General features: G+C 66.5%; 2 protein-coding genes across 4 annotated transcripts in view; both read left to right on the forward strand.

Annotated features, from left to right (window-relative positions):
• Positions 1-15,475, forward strand: part of BSN (bassoon presynaptic cytomatrix protein) — a 96,942-nt gene extending 81,467 nt beyond the window's left edge. For 2 of the 3 annotated variants that reach the window (XM_074914672.1, XM_074914673.1), the window contains 8 exons: positions 1,066-7,710; positions 8,438-10,556; positions 10,870-11,615; positions 11,957-12,050; positions 12,179-12,319; positions 12,509-12,563; positions 12,659-12,755; positions 13,275-15,475. In XM_074914672.1, coding sequence (XP_074770773.1) covers positions 1,066-7,710; positions 8,438-10,556; positions 10,870-11,615; positions 11,957-12,050; positions 12,179-12,319; positions 12,509-12,549 — 9,786 coding nt within the window. In that variant the 3' untranslated portion in view covers positions 12,550-12,563; positions 12,659-12,755; positions 13,275-15,475. Of the gene's footprint in view, positions 1-1,065; positions 7,711-8,437; positions 10,557-10,869; positions 11,616-11,956; positions 12,055-12,178; positions 12,320-12,508; positions 12,564-12,658; positions 12,756-13,274 lie in introns of all 3 variants that reach the window. The other variant, XM_074914674.1, reaches the window with a different exon arrangement.
• A 477-nt stretch (positions 15,476-15,952) lies between these two features.
• LOC141964357 (acylamino-acid-releasing enzyme-like) lies at positions 15,953-20,664 on the forward strand. Its single transcript, XM_074914633.1, has 22 exons — positions 15,953-15,992; positions 16,711-16,840; positions 16,941-17,067; positions 17,156-17,243; positions 17,339-17,414; positions 17,491-17,654; positions 17,728-17,865; positions 17,953-18,044; positions 18,120-18,160; positions 18,237-18,358; positions 18,526-18,586; positions 18,659-18,756; positions 18,861-18,912; positions 19,000-19,088; positions 19,162-19,300; positions 19,376-19,459; positions 19,538-19,618; positions 19,714-19,802; positions 19,908-20,098; positions 20,167-20,269; positions 20,337-20,443; positions 20,513-20,664. The coding sequence occupies exons 1-22, from the start codon at positions 15,981-15,983 to the stop codon at positions 20,616-20,618; spliced, it is 2,190 nt and encodes a 729-aa protein (XP_074770734.1). The 5' UTR covers positions 15,953-15,980; the 3' UTR covers positions 20,619-20,664.
• The last annotated feature ends 57 nt before the right edge of the window (positions 20,665-20,721 follow it).

Consider the following 20,721-nt stretch of genomic DNA (forward strand, 5'->3'; position numbering starts at 1 on the left):
TGGCTGTGTTGGTATGGTTTTGCCCCATGAGCAACCATCCCAGCATCAGCCAGCACAGCCACCGTGGGGAGGGGATGCAGTGGGAAGTCTCCCAAAAGCTGGGAAGGGACGGCTGCCCCCAGGGAAGAGGCTCCTCGCATCCCTGACTGCTGGTGCTTCCAAAATCCAGTAAGGTCCATGGTGCCCCTGTGGGGATGACAGGCCCTGTGGGTGGCACAAAGGCTGGGCATGGCAGCACTTGCCCCACAGCTCAGAGGCTTGCCCCGATGCTGCCTATTTGTAACATCAATTAAAAGGGCCTGTTTATTTCTGCTGGCATCTAAGGAGGATCCTGGAGGCCGCCCTGCTTCTGAAAGCTGCTTTGCAGGGCTGTCAGTCAGGGCAATTAGAGTTCATTAAAAGGCAGCTGTTCCCCATGGCTGCCACCAGTAAAGCTCCTGTCCTCTCAGTGCTGCCGTGCCAGCCTGGCTGAGCACTGGGGGGCAAGGGCTGCCCCCTCGCAAGACACCCCCCAATTACAAGTGCTTGGGCTTCTCCCCATGCAGGCAGCTGCCTGCCTGCCTGGGGAGAGTGGTAGGCAGCTGCCTGTTTGTCTGGGGAGAGCAGCAGGCAGCTCTGCCCTCGCATCCTTTCCCCAGGGAAGGGTGTGTGGCCATCTGTACCCCGAGCCTTACAGACAGGGCTCAGCCACCACCATCTCTCTAAGTAAAAAAAAAATCGATGTTGCCATTGGACAGCCTTCTCGTGTTAGTTATCCAGGGAGATAACGCTGACAGGGCCAGTTTTCTAAACATATTTATGAGTCCCGCAATGCCTTTGGCCCTGGGGACATGTGCTGTGCCATCCCCTGCCTGCAGCGTGCCCTGTCACCTGCTTTCGTGAGCACGCAGACAAATTGCTGACAAGCCACTGAGGGGGGGACATGGGGCAACCCCCAGCCTTCATGCTGGGCTGGCTCTCAGCGCTTCCCAGACCTTCCATGGGCTCCCCAGTGTTTTTGCGGGGAGAGGGGGGAGCAGCTCCAGAGCTGCCCAGGTCTGATGCTGTGCTCTCCCTCTCCCACAGGATGGGAGCAAGCCTTACCCCCCGGACCTGTCCCGCAGCCCCCAGAGCCTCAGCGACACCGGCTACTCCTCTGACGGCATCTCCAGCTCGCAGAGCGAGATCACCGGCCTGGTGCAGCAGGAGGAGGAGAAGCTGAGCGGCACCGGGCTGGCTGGGCAGAGCCCCCCCAGCCCCTCTGAGCTCACCAAGCTGGAGAGCAGCATGCGGCCCCTCCTGGAAGGCCGGGGTGCCCCGCCGGAGCCCACCGAGCAGGGCAAGAGCTGCCCGGAGCCGCGGGAGGAGCAGCGGCAGCGGCAGCGGCCACGGTACCTCTCCATCACCCCTGAAGCCTTTGACTCGGATGAGGAGCTGGAGGACATCCTGGAGGAGGATGAGGACTCAATGGAGTGGGAGAACCAGCGGGAGAGGCGGGAGAGCGCAGAGTCCTCGGATGAGTTTGGCAGCAAGCTGCGGCACGACTACGTGGAAGACAGCAGCGAGGGGGGCTTCTCCCCGGTGCCCCCCCGGCCAAAGGGCCGAGAGGCAGAGATGAGCGACGAGGAGTTCATGCGGAGGCAGATCCTGGAGATGAGTGCGGAGGAGGACAACCTGGAGGAGGAGGAGGAGGGCTACAGACGTGCCAAGTGCAGCGTCCCCAAAGCCGGGCAGAAGGCCGAGGTGGAGAAGGGCAAAGAGCCGGCATCGGCTAAGCGGCGCCTGCCACACAGCTCCAGCAGCCTGTACAAGGAGGAGAGGCAGGAGCTGGAGGCGGTGGAGGGCGATGACTTGAGCACGGCCCAGGGTGGGCTGCGGCGCTTCAAGACCATCGAGCTGAACAGCACGACTGGCTACGGGCGGGAGATGGAGATGGGCCAGGAGGCAGACACCAGCCTGGACCGGGAGCCTGAGCTGGAGATGGAGAGCCTGACAGGCTCTCCCGAGGAGCGCTCCCGTGGTGAGTACTCCTCCACCCTGCCGGCCACAACACCCAGCTACACCTCGGGCACCTCACCCACCTCCATCTCCTCCCTGGAGGAGGACAGCGACAGCAGCCCCAGCCGCCGGCAGCGTCTAGAGGAGGTGAAGCAGCAGAGAAAGGCTCGCCACCGCTCACATGGCCCTTTGCTGCCCACCATCGAGGACTCATCTGAGGAGGAGGAGCTGCGGGAGGAAGAGGAGCTGCTGAGGGAGCAGGAGAAGATGCGGGAGGTGGAGCAGCAGCGCATCCGGAGCACTGCGCGCAAGACTAAGCGTGACAAGGAGGAGCTGAGGGCTCAGCGGAGGAGGGAGCGCTCCAAAACCCCCCCCAGCAACCTCTCCCCCATCGAAGACGCCTCCCCCACTGAGGAGCTGCGGCAGGCAGCAGAGATGGAGGAGCTGCACCGCTCCTCCTGCTCCGAGTACTCACCCTCCATCGACTCAGAGGCTGAGAGCTTTGACGCCGTGGCCTCCAAGCTCTACAAGTCGGGCAGCGAGTACAACCTGCCCACTTTCATGTCGCTGTACTCCCCGACGGAGAAGGGGGAGAGCAGCCCCAGCCAGCCTGCCAGCAAGCCCCTCAAGAGCGCTGAAGAAGCCTATGAGGAGATGATGAGGAAGGCAGAGATGATGCAGAAGCAGCAGGTCCAGCAGGCCCAGCCGGCTGTTTCCTACAGCGGCGCCTACCAGCAGGTTGGCTACCGCGGCACCGAGGGCCAGAACGGATTCGAGTACCAGTATGCCGAGGAGTACCGGTATGACGGTGGCCCTGCACGCCCTTCCCAGCCCAGCTATCCCAGTGCCCTGCCGAAGGCGGGGGCCGTGTATGAGGAGATCCTGCAGACCTCACAGAGCATCTCCAGGATGCACCAGTCCTCCTCCTTCGACCTGGCCCTTGAGCAGGGAGAGAAGGTGAAGGGGCAGGAGGAGACATACCAGGAGAAGCACTTCCTCAATGCTGAGAGCGCCTATGCCGACCTGATGAAGCAGAATGGTGGCCCGCTCACCCCTGGCACCAGCCCCACACAGCTCTCCGCTCCCGTCTCCTTTGCCACCTCCGACAGCAGCACAGGCAAGCCCATTCCTGACGTCCGGGTCACCCAGCATTTTGCAAAAGAGGGGCAAGACATAGCCAAGCTCCAGAGCGCCCCAGTAGCACCCAGCCCGGTGTCCAAGGCTGCCACCACTCCTTACACCTATGGCAAAGGTGCCAGCACAGTGACGACAGCAGCGGGCAGCCCTGGGAGTGCACTGCGGAGCTACAGCTCCCCAGCTCCAGAGGCCCCATCCATAGCCAGCAGAAGCTACAGTCCGGTGAAGAGCACCATCAGCTACGGCTCACAGACAGAGGACACTGGCAGAAGCAAGGCAGCAGTGGAAATCAGCGTGCAGACTGCCAGGGAGAAGCTCCCGGCCGTGAGCGACAGCAAGCCCCCGCCGCCCAAGATGTACCCCTTCTTTAAGAGCTCCAGCCCTCCGCTCTCACCCACCTCCCCCACGCAGAGTCCCACCCGCACCACAAAGGCCACGGCAGAGTTTTCCACGCAGACACAGAGCCCCATCCTCCCCTATGAGGGTCCCACTGCCACCTCTGCTGGCCCCGTCGCCTCTTCTCTGGTGGCACAGGGGACACAGACGCCACACCGGGCGGGCTCACCACGCCTGGCCCGGCAGCCCTCACAGGATTCCCCCTTCATGCTGATCACGCTGGCAGCCGACGCAGCCAGCCAAACCAAGCCAGCCAGCTCCGGCTCCTCGACATCCCCCACCTCATCTCCCACCAGGCCGAGCCGGCAGCTGCCGGCACATGGCTACAGCCAGGCACCGGAGCCAGAGCAGCCACAAGGTGCCTACATCAGGGCACAGCCAGTGAAGGAGCACGCCCAGAAGGCACCCGCCGTGACTTCAGCCGCTGACAGCATTGCAGGACTGTATGGCTGGGGAGCACTCCCTGCAGAAAACATCTCCCTCTGCCGTATCTCCTCCGTCCCTGGCACATCCCGGGTGGAGCCAGGGCCCAAGGTGCCGAGCACTAACGCCGTGGACTTACGGACTGCGCTGAAGTCTGCCCCCATCATCATAACGGACCAAGGCATGGATCTCACCTCTTTGGCCACTGAGGCCAGGAAGTACTGCCTGACCTTGGACCACATCCCGAGCCGGCAGTCCACAGCCATCCAGCCCTTGATCATCAACCTCAATGCCCAGGAGCAGCCCCACGCCATCATCGCAGCAGCCAGCACTGCTGGCCTGGCCATTGCCTCCCCCATGCTGCTCTCACAGCCCAAGCAGCCCGTGGTCTACGGAGACCCTTTCCAGAGCCGGGTGGACTTCGGGCAGGGGAGCGGGAGCCCGGTGTGCTTGGCGCAGGTGAAGCAGATGGAGCAGGGTGTCCAGACAGCCGCTGTCAGAGCCAGCGGGGTGGCCAGCGGCAAGCCCGAGCCCGCCGCAGCCCCTCAGACCAAGTTTGCAAGGTATGGCATGCCAGGCCAGATTGTGAAGAAGGACGTGCTCATCACACAGACTGGTGGGGCACAGAACGTCGGCAGCCTCCCACAGCCCTTCCCGCCAGAGCCGGGCTCAGAGCTGTACCGTGCAGTGCCAGTGGAGCTGAAGAGCCAGAGCCCTCTCCTTGCCCTGGGTGGCAAGAAGTCCCAGGTGATGATGGTGCAGATGGAGGAGGCGGTGGCTGGCCCAGTGACCAAAGTACTGAAGGAGGAGCCGCCGGCCAATGTGCTGGACCTCACGGGCGTGAAGCCGGAGAGCCAAGTGGCCTGCTGCGACGTGGTCTACAAGTTCCCCTTCGGCAGCAGCTGCACCGGTGCTTTCAATCCCACCTCCAAGATGCCGGAGAAGAAAGCCGGGGAGGTGGGGGCACCTGGACGGAAAGCCAGTGGACCCCTCTATGGCAACAGAGAGCCAGAGCTGCCGGAGACCTTTCCCTACCGGGAGCAGCCAGCCCCAGCGCCTGCGCTCTACGAGGAGCAGAAGTTTTACCCCTCCGGCGCCTTTGGCCGCCTCTACTCCTCAATGTCAGACACGAACCTCTCTGAAATCGGGATGAACTACTACCCCATGAAGGGGGATCAGCCCTTCCCCTCCCCGGCAGGCGACGCCGCCGTGGACCTCAGCACCATGAAGCACTCCTACAGCGTGGGCTTTGCCGAGGGTGGTTACCTGGGCCAGGGGCTGCAGTACGGCTCCTTCTCTGACCTCCGCCAGCCAGCAGAGATGCTGGGCCACCCGCTCCCCATGCGGAGGTACAGCTCGGCCTCCAATATCTATTCCGACTACCGCTTCTCGCCCCGGGGGGACCTGGCCAGCTTCCAGGAGTCCAGCCTGGCCCACTACAGTGCCACCACGGCGCGAGAGATCAGCCGCATGTGCGCCGCCCTCAACTCCATGGACCAGTATGGTGGCCGGCACGCCAACGGCCCCGACCTGCTGCCTTACGGCCCCAGCGCAGCACCAGGGGGTGCGGGGGGGCTGGCGAGTCAGCAGCAAGGCCCCGCACCCCCTAAACCTGGTGGGATGTACAACCCCACCTTCCCTGAGGCACGGCAGGGCTTCGGCAGCCTGGCGCAGTACAACGTCCCCAGTGTCCGCCTGGGCGCCGTCCGGCAGATGTTCCCTTCCACCGCCACTGTGCGGGCCGCCGACGGCATGATCTACTCCACCATCAACACGCCCATCGCCTCCACGCTGCCCATCACCACCCAGCCAGCCTCGGTGCTGCGGCCCATGCTGCGCGGGCTCTACAGACCCTATGGCCCGGGCGGCGTGGCAGCAGTCCCGCTGGCCAGCCTGGCCAGGCTGCCAGTCGTCACCCCCCGTGTCCCACTGGCAGCGCAGGGCCTCTACCGCTACCCAGCTCCCAGCCGGCCAGCCCCAGCGGCCTCGCTGATAGAGACACCCGTTTACCTGGGCAAGCCTGTCAGCACAGCACCAGTGGCAGCAGGTGCTGGTCCCGCTTCCAAAGCCCCCACCGCCCCCACTGGTGGCTTGCAGAGAGCGGAACCGACGGGGGCTGCTCCCCGTGCCGAGGGGCCGACAGCACCGGCGACGGGCAAGGAGCCCGGGCAGGCGGCCACGGTGCCCAAGCCGCCGCTGGACGGGGCTCAGCGGGAGGAGCGGGAGCGGGAGGAGGAGCGGCAGCGCAAGCAGCAGGAGCACGTGCTGCAGCTGGAGCGGGAGCGCGTGGAGCTGGAGAAGCTGCGGCAGCTGCGGCTGCAGGAGGAGCTGGAGCGGGAGCGTGCGGAGCTGCAGCGGCACCGGGAGAAAGAGCAGCTGCTGGTGCAGCGGGAGCTGCAGGAGCTGCAGTGCATCAAGCAGCAGGTGCTGCAGCAGCAGCAGGAGGAGCGGCACGCACAGCTGGCGCTGCAGCGCGAGCAGCTCGCCCAGCAGCGCCTCCAGCTCGAGCACATCCACCAGCTCCAGCACCAGCTGCAGCAGCAGCTGGAGGAGCAGAAGCGGCAGAAGAGCGTCTTCCCTGCGCCCGCCGAGCCCCCCGCCCGCCCGCCCGAGGGGCCCGCCGAGGCACCGCGAGGCCTGCCGCACAACGGGCAGGCATGGCCCCCGCCCAGCCAGGTCCCGCCGGAGGGGCCCGCTGGGCCCCGCTACCCCCTGCCACAGCGGCCGCTCAGCAGCTCGGCCTCAGACATGTCGCTGCAAGCTGAGGAGCCCTGGGAGCCTGGCCGGGGCATCAAGAAGAGGAACTCGATGCCACGGCTGCGGGACACCTACGAGAAGGAGGTGGCACGGGAAGCCTTCACGGTGAGGAAGACGGCGGACAGCAGCGTGCAGACGGACGAGGAGGACGGTGAGGAGCGGTACCTGCTGTCGCGGCGGCGGCGGGCTCGGCGCAGCACCGACTGCAGCGTGCAGACAGATGAGGAGGACAGCGGGGAGTGGGAGCAGCCCGTGCGCCGCCGGCGCTCCCGGACCTCGCGGCATGCCGAGGCCGGTGCTGAGGGCAAGCCGGAGGGGATGGCCCGCGGCACGGCTAGCGTGGGCATCCAGACCATCAGCGACTGCTCGGTGCAGACGGAACCCGACCAGCTCCTTCGCGTCTCCCCCTCCATCCACATCACCACCCATGACCCCCGGGTGGAAATCGTGAAGTACATCTCGGCCCCAGAGAAGACGCAGCGGGGCGAGAGCCTGGCCTGCCAGACGGAGCCAGAGCCAGCCCCTCAGCCCGGTGTCGTGGTCCCCCAGCTGACGGTGCCCACCACCATCCCGCCCTACTCCACCAACATCCAAATGGTGAGCACGGGCCCTCTGGACCCCCACGCCGTCCGGCAGCAGACCCTGGGCAAGTTTGAGAAGAAGAAGCCGGATCCCCTGGAAATCGGCTACCAGTCCCATCTGCCAGCTGAGTCCCTCTCCCAGCTGGTGACTCGCCAGCCGCCCCGCTCTCCTCAGGTCCTCTACTCGCCCGTCTCCCCCCTGTCCCCCCACCGCCTCCTGGAGTCCTCCTTCGCCACCAGTGAGCGGCTGAACAAGGCTCACGTCCCCCCACAGAAGCACTTCACCACCGACTCGGCCCAGCGCCAGCAGACACTGCCGCGTCCCATCAAGACCATGCAGCGCTCCCTCTCTGACCCCAAGCCAATCAGCCCCACTGCCGAGGAGGCCGGCAAGGACAGGTTCTCCCTCTACCAGCACCCACTGCTCCCTGGCGCCCAGGTAGGTCAGCGCGGGGAACAACCTTTCCCTCGGGGAACAGCCCCGGGAGGCACCCCAGGACATTTCAGTTTCATTAGCGATGTGACAATTAATATTTTAAAAGGCTGGCTTCCCGCAGCAGCGGATGGCAGCCAGTGAGCACAGACACATGCACCGAAGTCGGCAGCCGGAGGGAGGCCCTGGAGCTCCACTGGCTGCACAAGCTGTGCAGGAGCTGCTGCTAGGTGGCAGGATCAGGACTGTCCCCTGCCCCAGCCAGGTCCCTCACCCCTCCCAAAGAGCAGCTGCCATGCATGGTTGTGGCAGCCCTTGCTCCCACCTTTGCCCCCACACACCGAGGTTGCTTTGGGCTGCCAAGCGCCCAGCAAAGAGCCCTGGGACAATTCCCAGGACAGCAGCAGTCCCCAGCCGCTCCCTCGAGCCCCGCTGCCAAGTGCCCGAGGACAGAGAGCCGTTTTTGTGGCATGCGGCCGCACGCACGCAGCCGGCCCAACGCTTGGCCAGCTGCCATCCCTGGTAATTACTCACGGAAAGTGCCCTGCCTGTTACTTCCATCCTATTTATTGTGCTTTTACATAAATGCTGCTTCCTAGGTGCATGGGGGAACACGTGCACAGTGAGCCACCTCGCTGCAAGCCCGGGGCATGGGAGGAAATCCATGATGCTGGGGGGAAACATGGGGGGACACCCGCCCGCACCCCTGACCAGGTATCCCTTGGCTTTGCAGGTGGGGGGGCTGCAGTCAAGCCCGCTGGCGCGCAAGGTGAAGCGGACTCTGCCCAGCCCTCCACCCGAGGAGCCCCACGTCCCCCTGGCCAGCCCAGCCACCCCCCAGCTCTACCTGAGCAGCCTGGCCCCCAAGGCCACTGCGCCGGTCACCAAGGCCAGCCTGCTGAAGGAGCTGGACCGCGACCTGAGGCTGGTGGAGCATGAGGCCACCAAGCTGCGGAAGAAGCAGGCAGAGCTGGACGAGGAGGAGAAAGAGATCGATGCCAAGCTGAAGTACCTGGAGCTGGGCATCACCCAGCGCAAGGAGTCGCTGCTGAAGGAGCGGGGGAGCGGGCGGGACCACCCCTACCTGCGCTGTGCCGGGGACCGCCGCGACTACCTGTCCGACAGCGAGCTGCACAGCCTGCGCCTCGCCGCCTACGACAGTGCCAGCCTGCGCCCCGCACCCGCCAGGCAGTACCCCGACTTCGCCGCCACCGCCGCCTCCTATGGCGCCTACCCGTACCCCACCCCGCAGGGCCCTGCCGCCTTCCCGCCAGCACGCCTGCAGCCCCCCCAGTACCCTGCAGCCAGCACCTCCCAGGATGACTTGCCGGCGGCCCCGCTGCCCGCCTTTGCCTCACCCGGCACCTTCCAAGCCCCCGGTGCCCCATACCCGGAGCTGGGCACTCCAAGCCAGCCGGGCTTCCGGCCCCAAAACCCTTACCAAGCCCCGAGCGCCTTCGCCGGGGTGGCTACCATGCCGGCGGCACAGCCTGCCCTCTTCCAGAGCCCGGCAGACATAGCTGGTGGGCACCAGAAGCCGCGGCAGACCTCGCTGGCCGACCTGGAGCAGAAGATCCCCACCAACTACGAGGTCATCGGTGTGGCCACCAGCTCCTCTGCCGTTCCCGATGTCACCTTCAGCACCGTGCCGGCAAGCGGCGGCTACGAGCAGTACAAGGCACCCGAGGCCCGGCCGGCCGAGAGAGTCAGCGTGGCACAGGGCCCCTCAGCCAGCTTCTCTTCCGAGTCCCTCTACACCAGCCTGGAGCAGAACATCCCCCGTAACTATGTGATGATCGAGGACATCAGCGAGCTTACCAAGGACAGCCCAGCGGTGGAGGGGCCGAAAGCAGAGCTGGTGGGCACAGGCACTGACAGCCGCCACAGCAGAGAGAAGAGTGACCTGGGGGACACTGAGGGCTCCAACCGGCCCTGCTGCTACACCAAAGCTGAGGAGGAGTCTGAGGAAGATGTCTATGACCACCATGGCCCTGACCATCGAGGGAAGAACAGCTACCACCGGGGCATGGAGAGCAATGGCAGGGTGTCAGGGAGCTCCAGTGGCTCATCCTACTACTATGGGGACAGCGAGTACCGGCACTCCTCACGGGTGGACAAGCACAGCTCCGGCATGGCGCTACCGAAGCATTCGTCCAAAAACCTGGCGCCTGCCGTCGTCTCCTCAAAGCGCAGCAAGCACAGGAAGCAGGGCATGGAGCAGAAGATCTCCAAGTTCTCCCCCATTGAAGAAGCCAAAGACGTGGAGTCAGACCTGGCCTCCTATGCAGCCACGACCTCAGTTGGCAGCAGCAACGTGGCCTCCAGGGCCAAGAAGCTACAGGAAGAGATCACCTACGGCCTGAAGAAGAATGTCTATGAGCAGCAGAAGTACTACGGAGTCTCCAGCCGGGATCTGGTGGATGAGGAGGAGCGGGTCTACTCTGGCAGCAGCAGAACCCGCTCCTCTGGCTACGGGGTGGAAAAGCCCTCTGGCCGGGAGGCGGGCAGTCGGAGCAAGTCCTATGAGCGGGAGGGTGTGGAGCGCTCCCAGAAAGGTGGCTCCAAGCCCTCGTCCCTCAGCATGAGTCAGAGCCGCGGGCGGGCACCCATCCGCACACAGCCCTCGGAGGAGGAGAGCCCCGTCAGCCCCCTGGGGAAGGCAGTGGGGGGGTCGCGTGCCGCAGGGGGGCCTGGCCCACAGTCGGCGGGGGACCCCTGCTCCCAGTTCTGCTCCAGCCACTCGTTGCCTGATGTGCAAAAGCACATCAAAGACGTGCCAAGGAGTCACTCGTACAAGCACGAGGAGGGCTACGGCATGGACGATGCCCATTGCGTTGTCTCGGACAGCGAAGGTAACGGCTCCCCGTGGTGACCACCCCAGAGCATGGCACTTCCCCGGGGCATGCCTGTCCGCTCGTATGCAGAGACACTCTCACCGCCTCAGTTTGCTTGACACGTGCCTTCCTCCCCCTGCCCCGCGTGTTCGGTGTTAGCTGGTCCCGCGCGGTGCCCTGCCACGCCGTGCCGCGCCGCGTCCCGTCCCTGCCGGCACGGGCTGTCCCCCGCGCGCGTGCCCGCTGCTTGCCTCTCCCGCCTCATTGCATGGCTTCCACCCGGGCAGCCTCGAGTGAAAGATTGACTGTGGTTTGTTTTTGGTTTCCGAAGCCTATCATTTGGGTCAGGAGGAGACAGACTGGTTTGATAAGCCCAGGGAGGCACGGGCGGAGAGGGTCAGGCACTACGGTGGCCACTCTTCCTCACAGAAGAGACCCCCAGTTAAGCACACCTACCACGACTATGACGAGCCCCCCGACGAGGACCCGTGGCAGCACGACGACTACCCCCAGCACCGTGAGCACCGGCACCATGGGGAGTACGGCCGCCACGCCGGCACCTCCCGGCACGCCGGCGACGAGCCCCCGCGCCGCTCGGCCAAGCAGCACCCACGAGAGCCCGGTCGCCACGAGCCCCGTGGCCACGGGCCACCAGCTGCCCCCAAGAAAGCGCAGCAGCCCGAGGCCCGCGCGCCCGTGCCCTACAGCCCCGGCTCCGCTGAGTATGCCCCGCCATCCCGCCCCGCTGCTCACCACCATGGCGCCGAGACCCCCAAGGTGCAGAAGCCTCCCCAGCCACACGGGTCGGCCACCCCAGCACCGAAGCCGGAGCCCCTTGCACACCCACAGCAGCCATCGGCCAGGCAGCAGCAGGCAGGGCAGCAGGCAGCGCGGCAGCAGCCAGCAGCACGGCAGGCTGCCCAGCCGGCGGGCTCGGCGCAGCCTGAGACCAGGGGCAGAACGCAGGGACCCCCCTCGTCTCGGCCACCGCAGCAGCAGCAGCTGGGGCCCGCCCAGGCGGCGGGGAAGGCACCGGCCACGCTCCATGCACAACCGGGTGGGCACCCAGCGCCGGCGGTAAGTATGGGCTTGTCTGGCTCTGCTGCCTTCTCACCCCACAGCTCTGCCTGGTACCAGCCCAGCTGGCTGTGGCCAGGGGAAACGTTGGGGACAGGAGCCATGGGGCAAGGCGCATCCCACCCATGTGCCCAGCACGGCCACCCCTGGGTGCCATGGGAGTAGCCATCCCCTTGAGGAGACTGAGGAGGGGACATCCCTGTGCCCTGGATCCCTTTCTTGCTCTTTTGGGGCTGTGGAGCAGTGTTTGGGAGGTTTCAGTATCACCTCCCAGTCTGGGCTGCCCCCAGAGGATTCTCTGCCAGGAGGGTGACCCCTGAGAGCTGTTCTCCCCCTTCCAGCCGAAAGCGGAGCAGACAGACACATCCAAACCCGCAGCAAAAGTGCCACAGCAGCCAGGGAGAGTGCCCGCGGCGCAGCCCCTGGGCGCAGCAGGTCAGTGAGCCCAGCAGCATGGTGCTGTCTCCCCCTGATGCCCGCTGCCTGGTACCCCGGGGGCTCAGCTGAGATCCCCCAGCCAGGCCCATCCCCTGCTAACAGTGACTCCGTTTGTCCCCCAGCAGACAGCAAGGCCGGTCCGAGGGCGGCCGGACTGCGTGGTCCCACCAGCATGGCCACGGGGCAGCCCGGGGGGGAAGGAGAGAGCGTTTTCTCCAAAATCCTGCCGGGGGGGGCAGCGGAACAAGCAGGCAAACTGACTGAAGGTGAGGGCGGCTCCCGGGGCTCGTGATGCTCTCCTGCACTGAGCTGGGGTCAGGAGCCGGGAGGGTGGCTGGGTGCAGCCAGCAGGGTGCAGTGCTCCCATGGTTTGGGGCCTGGGGAGGCGGGGGGCCAGGGAGGTGGGAGGCCAGGGCAGCTGCACTGTGCTGATGCCTCTACCGGCTTCCCCACAGCGGTGTCGGCTTTTGGCAAGAAGTTCACTTCGTTCTGGTGAGAGAACGGCACAAGGTGAGTGCAGCCAGTGCCAGACACTGCGCCACGGCTCCCCCTGCCCCAGCCGTGCCTGATGCCCTCCTGCTCCCTCCCACTCCCTCTCACCGCAGGAGTTTGGGAAGTGAGTGGAGATCGAGTCGTTGCAGTGGAAAAACCTATGAAGAAGCCAGTGAATTCAGTGCGCGGCGACGGACTCTGAGTATAACAGTGAGTGTCCGGGGCACAGCCTCACACCGGTCCCCTCTGTCACATCAGTCCTCTCCATCACACCGGTCCCCTCCGCTGTGCTGTCCCCGGGGCTCCCACAGCATCACTGTCACCCCAGCACCCGCTGAGCCCTGCCCTGGCACACCCTCAGCCCCCAAGAAAGACACGGTGCAGCCCCGTCCCCTTCGTGCTGGGCCACTCATCCCCATCCCCATCCCTGAACGCCGGCCCCAGGCCAAGGCGTGGGGGCTCGGTCTTGTTCCCTGGTCTCAGCAGCACCACGTGGGCTGATGCCCTGTGGATGCTGGTGCAGACCCCGGGTTTGCGAGGAAGGTTTGGGCAGCCCGAGCTCTGTGTCGGGAGCCCGTCCAGCAGGGGGGCGGCAGCAGCTGCTCTGCCAGCAGCGCCTCTTGGCTCACCACCACCCGTTCGCTCGGGCCGGTGCTGCCGCTCGGCGGGATCGCCTCCGCGGGCACGTCGCCACTCAGACTAATGCCTCTCTCTTTTCTCTCCCGCAAGCTTTTGAAAGCAGGGCGATCGCTGGATCTTGGACCAAACGGCGGCCGAGTGGGGGCCCGGTGGACGCCCTGGGGCAGGCGCCCTCCACACCTGGCAAGCAGCTCCGTCACGGCACACGGCAAGCCTTGGCAGCCGCCCTGAGGGGATGGGCCTGATCCGGACCATCGGGTCAGGCCCCGTAGGTGGGCCACGGCCCTTTCTCAAGATTATACGCAGAGTTGCTCCCTCCAAACCCCAGCTCTGGCCTCTTCATAGGTTTTTCCCCCCACCATGAGCTGAGGGCTGGGCGCCACGGGCGCCGCTCCTCCTTCCCAACCCTGTCTGCCCCTCCGGGGCCGTCCCCGTGCCCCCTGCACTGCGGCCCGCTCCCGGCCCCGCCGGGGACCCCCCGGAGCGCGTCAGCTAGGACCTAACACTGTTTCACTACCGAAATATGAGGCCATAGGACTCTGACAGGCGGTGCAGCCGGCCTTTGCCGACGCAGCCGCCAGCTGGGCGCGTGTCCCAGCACGCGGTGCCGCCCCGAAGCCATTGGAAGCATTGAAAGGGCCGCGCTCGCCCTCGCCACGCAGCCAGCGCGCCTGCCGCCGGGCACCCCTTTTCTTTCAAGAACAGCCTTAATCATCCCACTTTGATTTCTGTGTATACCTCATCCGCACCGGGGGGGGGGGGCACGGGGCGGCGTCGGGGGGGGTGTCTTTTTTTCTCAGTTTCTTTGGGTTCGTTTTTTTTTTGTTTTGAATTTGTTTTTTTTCCCTAAACTTTATACCAAATCCTCTTCCCTCTTTGCTTTGTGCGATGAGTTAGCACACGGGCTGTCGTCTGTAGAAGCAATAGAGTGCAGGAGGCTACAAAAGAGCACAAATCCCGTGGAACAAGATCAGGAGAGCTTTGCCTCCAGCAGTATCCTTCCTCTTACTGTGCAATCCAAGTCCTTCTCAAGCCATTTCGCGGGGACACAGGGACGGCCGGTGCAGCGGCCGGCAGCAAAAACCCACTCGCCCTGCCAGGAGGGGGTTCCCCGGGGGGGAGGCAGCCCAAGGAGGGGGCTCACCGGCATACAGCCGCACGCTGCCCGTGCCCCGCCGCCTCCCCGCGCCGGCGACAACCCCCCGGTGCCCCCCACGGCGGGTGGCAGCCGCCCGCTCACCCGCCTGATGTTCTATGCAACGAAATAACACGACTCCAGAACAAGACCTGTGAATAGCTAATCAGTTCAATGTCGCGCCTAAGGGTTTCATCGCAAAGCGTGCCGCCGAGCGACCCGATAACTACTCTTTATGGAACACCCGTGCGTGTGAATTCGTGGCATGTTCGACCCACGGAGGGCCACTTTGCCAAAGGGCAGCCCTAGCGCCTGTGACTGTCTGTCCCGTCCTAGAGCATGGCTTGCTACTTCTCTGCACGGTTCCACCGGCCTTTCAGTGCTTGCTGTTCTTTGCCTGGACTTTTCTTTTTTTCTTTTCCATCAGTCCATCGCTGTACTGAAAGCTCTTAGGAGATCGATGCACTTGTTATCGAGGACCCGGTCGCCGTGGGAAGCCCACCTCCGTGGCAGGTCCCTCGCAGGGGGCTCTGCCCGTGCACAAGGCTGGGGGAGAGGCCGGTGGCTGTGGGATGGGGCGGGGAGCGCAGCGCTCCTGTGGCGCAGCCCCACGGAGGAGAGCCCGGGCCCTGCGCACACCCGTCGCCTCTCCCCGCCGATGACAAGTGCGTAGCCTGAGGGTGCCTCCTCTGGGCCCCCGGCCCCCACCGCTCCTCGCGCTGTAAATACTTGTACAGTGTGTAAATCGCACGTGGGACCGAGACCCCCCCCGTCTCGCCGCCCGAGCACATCCGCCACCTCTCCTCCACACCCGCCGGGACCGGGGGCATGTCGCCCACCCCGCGGGGCCGGGCCCGCAGCCCGAGTTGCGGGAGTCTGCTGCCCGGGGCGGGGGGGCGGAGGGTGCGAAGCGGAGGGGCCGGGCGCGGCCGGGCGCCGTTTCCAGCGGTAAGTGCGATGCCGGGTGCGCTCCCTCTGAACATTGTGACGGTGTGCGTGTCTGCTGTGCTCTGTGCCACCCGTAGTGACCCCGTACCGTGCCGTACCGTGCCGTACCGTGCCGTACCGCCCCCGCCGCTGTGTCGTGACTCCCTCCCAGAAGCTGCCCCCTCACCAGGTGTTTCTGTGGGAACAGAATAAAAAGGACTTGACACAAACCACGGACTGGCCCCGATTCCTGCCTGCCTGCGGCGAGGGGGCGCGGGGGGGCCTGGACGGCATGCCGGGGGTGGCCGGGCTGGGAGCCCCGTGGGCCTGCTCGGGCTCTGCGGCCCACACCGGGGGCTGCGGTGTCCCTGCGGGCCCCAAGGGCCCGATCGCCTGCCCGCAGCCTGCGCACGGAGCCCCTGTGCTGCGGCCCCCTGCCCGGGAAACCGCCCCGGGGCGGCCCAGGGGCTGCGGCGCCGCGCCCTGGCCCCCGGCTGCGCCTTCGGACGGGGCGGGCGGAGGAGCCGGTGCCCGCGGGCTGGGGCGGCCGCCGGCGCGGGGGGGACCCGGCCCGTGAGGCCTCCGGCAGCGGCGCCGCCCCAGCCCGCCAGGGGGCGCCGCCGCGCGCGCGGCGGCCCGATCGCCTCAGCCAATGGGAGGTGCCGCGCGCCGCCGGCCCCGCCCCCCGTCCCGGAAGTGCCGCGTTGGCCCCGCCCCCGCCCCGCCGCCACGACATGGAGCCGCCGGTGAGGGGCTGCGGGGGGGCGGGAGGGGGGTGGTGACGTCACTGCCCCGGGACCCCGCCCCGCCCCGGGACCGCGGCCCCGCCGCCCCCTCCCCCCGCCCCAGCCCTGCATCCCCCCGCAGCCCCGTCCCGGGCGCTGCCCCCGTCCCGCCCGGTGAGCCCCGGTGCTCCGGTGACGGCCCCCCCCTGCACCCCCGGGGCTGCCCCCCGTGTCCCAGTAACTGCCCTCGGCACCCTCCTAATCCCCCTTCTGTACCCCAGTCGCTGCCCCGGCTCTGCACCCCCGGTACTGCCCCCACACTCTCAGACCCCCCGTACCACAGTCGGTGCCCAGTGCCCCGGCACCTCCCAGTGCCCCCGTGTGCACCAGGAACTGCCCCAGTACCCTCCTAATCCGCCCTGTGTTCCCCAGTGACTGTCCCCACGTATCCCCGTACCCACCGATACCCCCGTAGCTGCCCCACCTGTGCACCCCAGTACTGCCCAGACACTGCAGTAACTGCCCTAGTACCCCTGTACCCCACCTGTACCCCAATAACTGCCCCAGTTCTGCACCTCTGGTACTGCAGTAACTGTCCCCAGTACCCTCCTAATCCCCTCCCCTGACCCTGGTGCCCCAGTAACTGCCCCCTGTGCCCCGCCACTGCCCGGTTCTCTCACACACACACACCCCCCCTGACACAGCCCGGCACCCCCAGCCACCCCCGCGGGTCCCGCAGGTGCTGTCAAACCTGGAGGAGACAGTGGAGCTGTACCGGGAGCTGAGCCGGCACCCGGGGCTCAGCGCTGCCTGCCTCGGCCCTGACGTCACCACCCAGTACGGGGGCAAGTACTGCAGCCTCTACACCGGTACGGGGACAGGGTGGCCCCCCAAGGAGCCAGGGGGTGTCTGGGGGTTCTCCGCCGCCCGGCGGGGACGCAGCGGGTGTCCTCACCCCGCTCCTCGCAGAGTGGTCGCAGCGGGACCTGGCGCGGGCTGAGAACGTCAAGTTTTGCCGCCAGTACCTGATTTTCCATGACGGGGCCTCCATCGTCTACTCGGGGCCCGCCGGCACCTGCTCCGAGATCAAGGATGAGTGAGTCCCATCCCGTCCTGTCCCCTTGTGTTGGCATCCCCGCGGGGTGCGGGTGGTGGGGGGCTGACGGGCACTTGCCCTCCCGCAGGCTACTGAGCCAGGAGTCCCCCAGCGGGGCGCTGAAGGCCGTGCTGCGCAAAGTCCTCGTCAAGGAGAAGGAGAAGCAGTTCCTGGAGGTGAGGAGGGGGCTGGAGGGGGGCTGGATGTGCGCTGGGGCTCGGGGCGGGATCCACGCTGCGGCTCGGGGCCGCCCCGGCATCTCTGCCCCCAGGTCTGGGATCAGAACCGTAAGGTGAAAAGCATCGATCTGACGGCGCTGGAGAAGCACGGCAGCGTCTACGACGATGGTGAGGGACCAGGGGATAGCAGGGGATGTGGGGTCCTGGGGGGATGGCGGGGACGGTGCCTGACCCGCCCCTGCAGACCAGTTTGGCTGCCTGGCCTGGTCACACTCGGAGACCCACCTGCTCTACGTGGCGGAGAAGAAGCGTCCCAAGGCCGAGTCCTTCTTCCGGAGCAAAGCCCCCGAGGTGGGCGCTTCTGATGAGGATGTAGGATGCCCCGAGAAGGATGATGCACCCCTCAAGGTGGGATCCCCCTGCCCTGGGCCAGTGGGTGCTGGTGGGGGAGGCCGTGGGGCTGACAGGGCTTGTGCCACAGGGCGAGCAATTTGTGTACTGCGATAACTGGGGGGAGGCGCTGAGCACCCGCAGCGTGCCTGTTCTCTGCATCCTGGACATCGAGAGCAGCAGCATCTCGGTGCTGGAGGGCGTCCCGGAGCATCTCTCCCCTGGCCAGGTCAGGACGGGGTGCCCTGGGGAACCAGAGAAGGGAGCTTTAGGGGGGCAGTGGGGGGCTGAGCCCACATTCTGCCTCTCCCTGCAGGCTTTCTGGTCCCCCGGTGACACCGGCGTGGTGTTCGTGGGCTGGTGGCATGAGCCCTTTCGCCTGGGGCTGCGGCACTGCACCAACCGCCGGTGAGTTCCCGGTGGGGCCCCCCACCCCACAGCCGGGCCTCCCAGCCCCACGGTGACACTCATCTCTGCCGGCAGGTCAGCGCTCTTCTATGTGGACCTGACAGGCGGGAGCTGCGGTGAGCGGCGTGCACCCCAACCCTGCCAGTGCCCCAGCTCTCCGCAGCCCCTCATCGTCCCCTCGTGCCTGTGCAGAGCTGCTCTCCGAGGACACCAAGGCCGTGTGGTCCCCGCGGCTCAGCCCCGACCACTGCTGCATCGTCTACTTGGAGAATGATGTCCTGGGCCCCCACCAGCAGTGCAGCCGCCTCCGCATGGTGAGCAGCGCCAGGGGGAGGGCACCGGCAGGACACCGGGGAGGTGGCGGGGTGCCTGTGCCAGGGCGGGGGCTGGCAGGAGGGTGGTGGTGCCCCCGCCCTGGGATGCAGCAGGGACAGGCTGGCTGAGACCCTGCAAAACTCACCCCATGCCATGTCTCCCACAGTACAACTGGTACACCGAGCACACCAGCACGGTGCTGGAGGCCGTGCCGCGTCAGGTGTGGGGTGAGTACAGCCCTGGGGGTGCCAGGGGGGGCACAGAGGGTTGCTGAGCACCACCACTGTCATTAATTACAGGCACCTTCCCGGGCATCTACTGCAGTGCTCTGCCAGGGCTGTGCTGGGCAGCCGACAGCCGCAGGCTTGTTCTGGATACGGCCCAGCGCAGCCAGCAGGTCAGTGCTGCTGGGACGGGACGGGACGGGATGGAATGGTGGGGGGCATGCGTGGGGGCCAGGACGGGTCAGGGTTTCGCTGTACTCTGCTTTCGTGCCCCTAGGATGTGTTCGTGGTGGACACGGTGACAGGTGCCACGACCTCGCTGACAGCCGGTGAGTGCCAGGCCGGCGGGTCCATGCCGGTGCCAGGGCTGAGGAGGGGCTCACGCCTGCAGGTCTGACCCCCCACCTCCTCCCCAGATGGCCCCCAGGGAAGCTGGTCTGTCCTCACCATCAACCGGGACCTCTTGGTGGCCAGGTTCTCCACCCCTAGCTGCCCCCCAACACTAGTAAGGTGACACCCCCCTCCCCAGCACCCACCAGCCCCTCTCGGTGCCAGCATTGACGCTTCTCCCCGTGCAGAGAGTGGCCGTTTTGCCTGGCACTGGCTGGGAGGCGCAGGTGCGGTGGGTCTGCCTGCAGGATGCACCCCCCGTGCCTGGCATCAGCTGGGGCATCCGCACCCTGCAGCCCCCGCCGGAGCAGGAGCACCCCCAATATGGTGAGTGACTGGGGGGGACTGGGCCAGGCTCTGCTGCCCCGCCAAGCTCTGACACCCCCCACCCCTCCTCTGCAGAGGGCCTGGACTTCGATGCCATCCTGCTGCGCCCGAGTGAGCGCCCCGCCACCCAGAAGCACCCCCTGGTTGTGATGCCCCATGGTAAGAGCGTGCCCTCCACTACCGTACCCCTGCCCCAGCCTGGCAGCGTCACCCCCTCTTTGCCTCTGCCTTTCACAGGGGGTCCCCACTCCGTCTTCATGGCCGGGTGGATGCTGTACCCAGCGGCGCTGTGCCGCATGGGCTTCGCCGTGCTGCTGGGTGAGTGATGCCAGGGGCCAGGGCTGCTGGGTGGCATGGTGCCCGCGGCGGGGCCGGGAGGGAGGAAGGGCTCTGACGCTGCCCCCCGCTCACAGTGAATTACCGCGGCTCGCTGGGCTTCGGCCAGGACAGCGTGGCCTCTCTGCCGGGCAACGTGGGCACGCAGGATGTACGCGATGTGCAGGTAGGGCCCTGACACGCGGTCCTGGGGCACGCTCTACCCCCGTGGGTACCCCCAAAGAGGGAAAGCGGGGCCGCCTGCCTCAGCCGGTGTCCCCGGTGGTGGCAGATCTGTGTGGAGCGGGTGCTGCAGGAGGAATCGCTGGATGCTGGCCGGGTGGCACTGGTGGGCGGCTCGCATGGGGGCTTCCTGGCATGCCATCTCCTCGGCCAGTTCCCTGACACCTACCACGCCTGCGTGGTTCGCAACCCCGTAGTGAACATCGCCTCCATGGTGGCCACCACTGACATCCCTGACTGGTGAGTACCCCAGCCCCCAGCTCCCGTCACCCTGGCCCTGCACGTGCCCCCATCCCTCTCGCCCACAGGTGCCTGACAGAGACGGGGCTGCCCTACGCGCCCGACACCCTGCCGGACCCGGCCCAGTGGACAGAGATGCTGCACAAGTCGCCTATGCACTACGTCGACCGGGTACGTCCCCATCTCTGTCCCTGTCCCTGCCTGCAGTGCTGGCACTGAGGCTGTGCTCCTCCCACAGGTCCGTGCACCCGTGCTGCTGATGCTGGGGGAGGACGACCGGCGTGTGCCCCCCAAGCAGGGGCTGGAGTACTACCATGCCCTTAAGGCCCGGGGGATCCCCACACGGTGAGTGGGGTGCTGGGTGCCCTGCTGGGGCGGGCAAGCATGGTGCTAATCCCCCTCTCTTCCCTCCAGGCTGCTCTGGTACCCAGGGAACAACCATGCACTGGCTGGCGTCGAGGCCGAAGCCGACGGCTTCATGAACATGGCGTTGTGGCTGCTCAAGCACCTGCAGTGCTAACAGCCCCCCGCCACTGCCACCCCCCAATAAACGATGTAGTTCAGCACCCCGGCGTCTCTGATGGTGGTGCCGGCACCAGCGTTGCCTCCGCTCCCGGTGCCCC

This window comes from Athene noctua, chromosome 10 (assembly GCF_965140245.1).
Source record: "Athene noctua chromosome 10, bAthNoc1.hap1.1, whole genome shotgun sequence".
NCBI lineage: Eukaryota > Metazoa > Chordata > Aves > Strigiformes > Strigidae > Athene > Athene noctua.

Bases quoted from the DNA above. Each gene is read 5' to 3' on its own strand.
- LOC141964357 (XM_074914633.1), top strand. The intron at 17,068-17,155 runs GTGAGTCCCATC...GCCCTCCCGCAG, and splicing joins TGCTCCGAGATCAAGGATGA to GCTACTGAGCCAGGAGTCCC. The intron at 19,803-19,907 runs GTAGGGCCCTGA...CGGTGGTGGCAG, and splicing joins AGGATGTACGCGATGTGCAG to ATCTGTGTGGAGCGGGTGCT.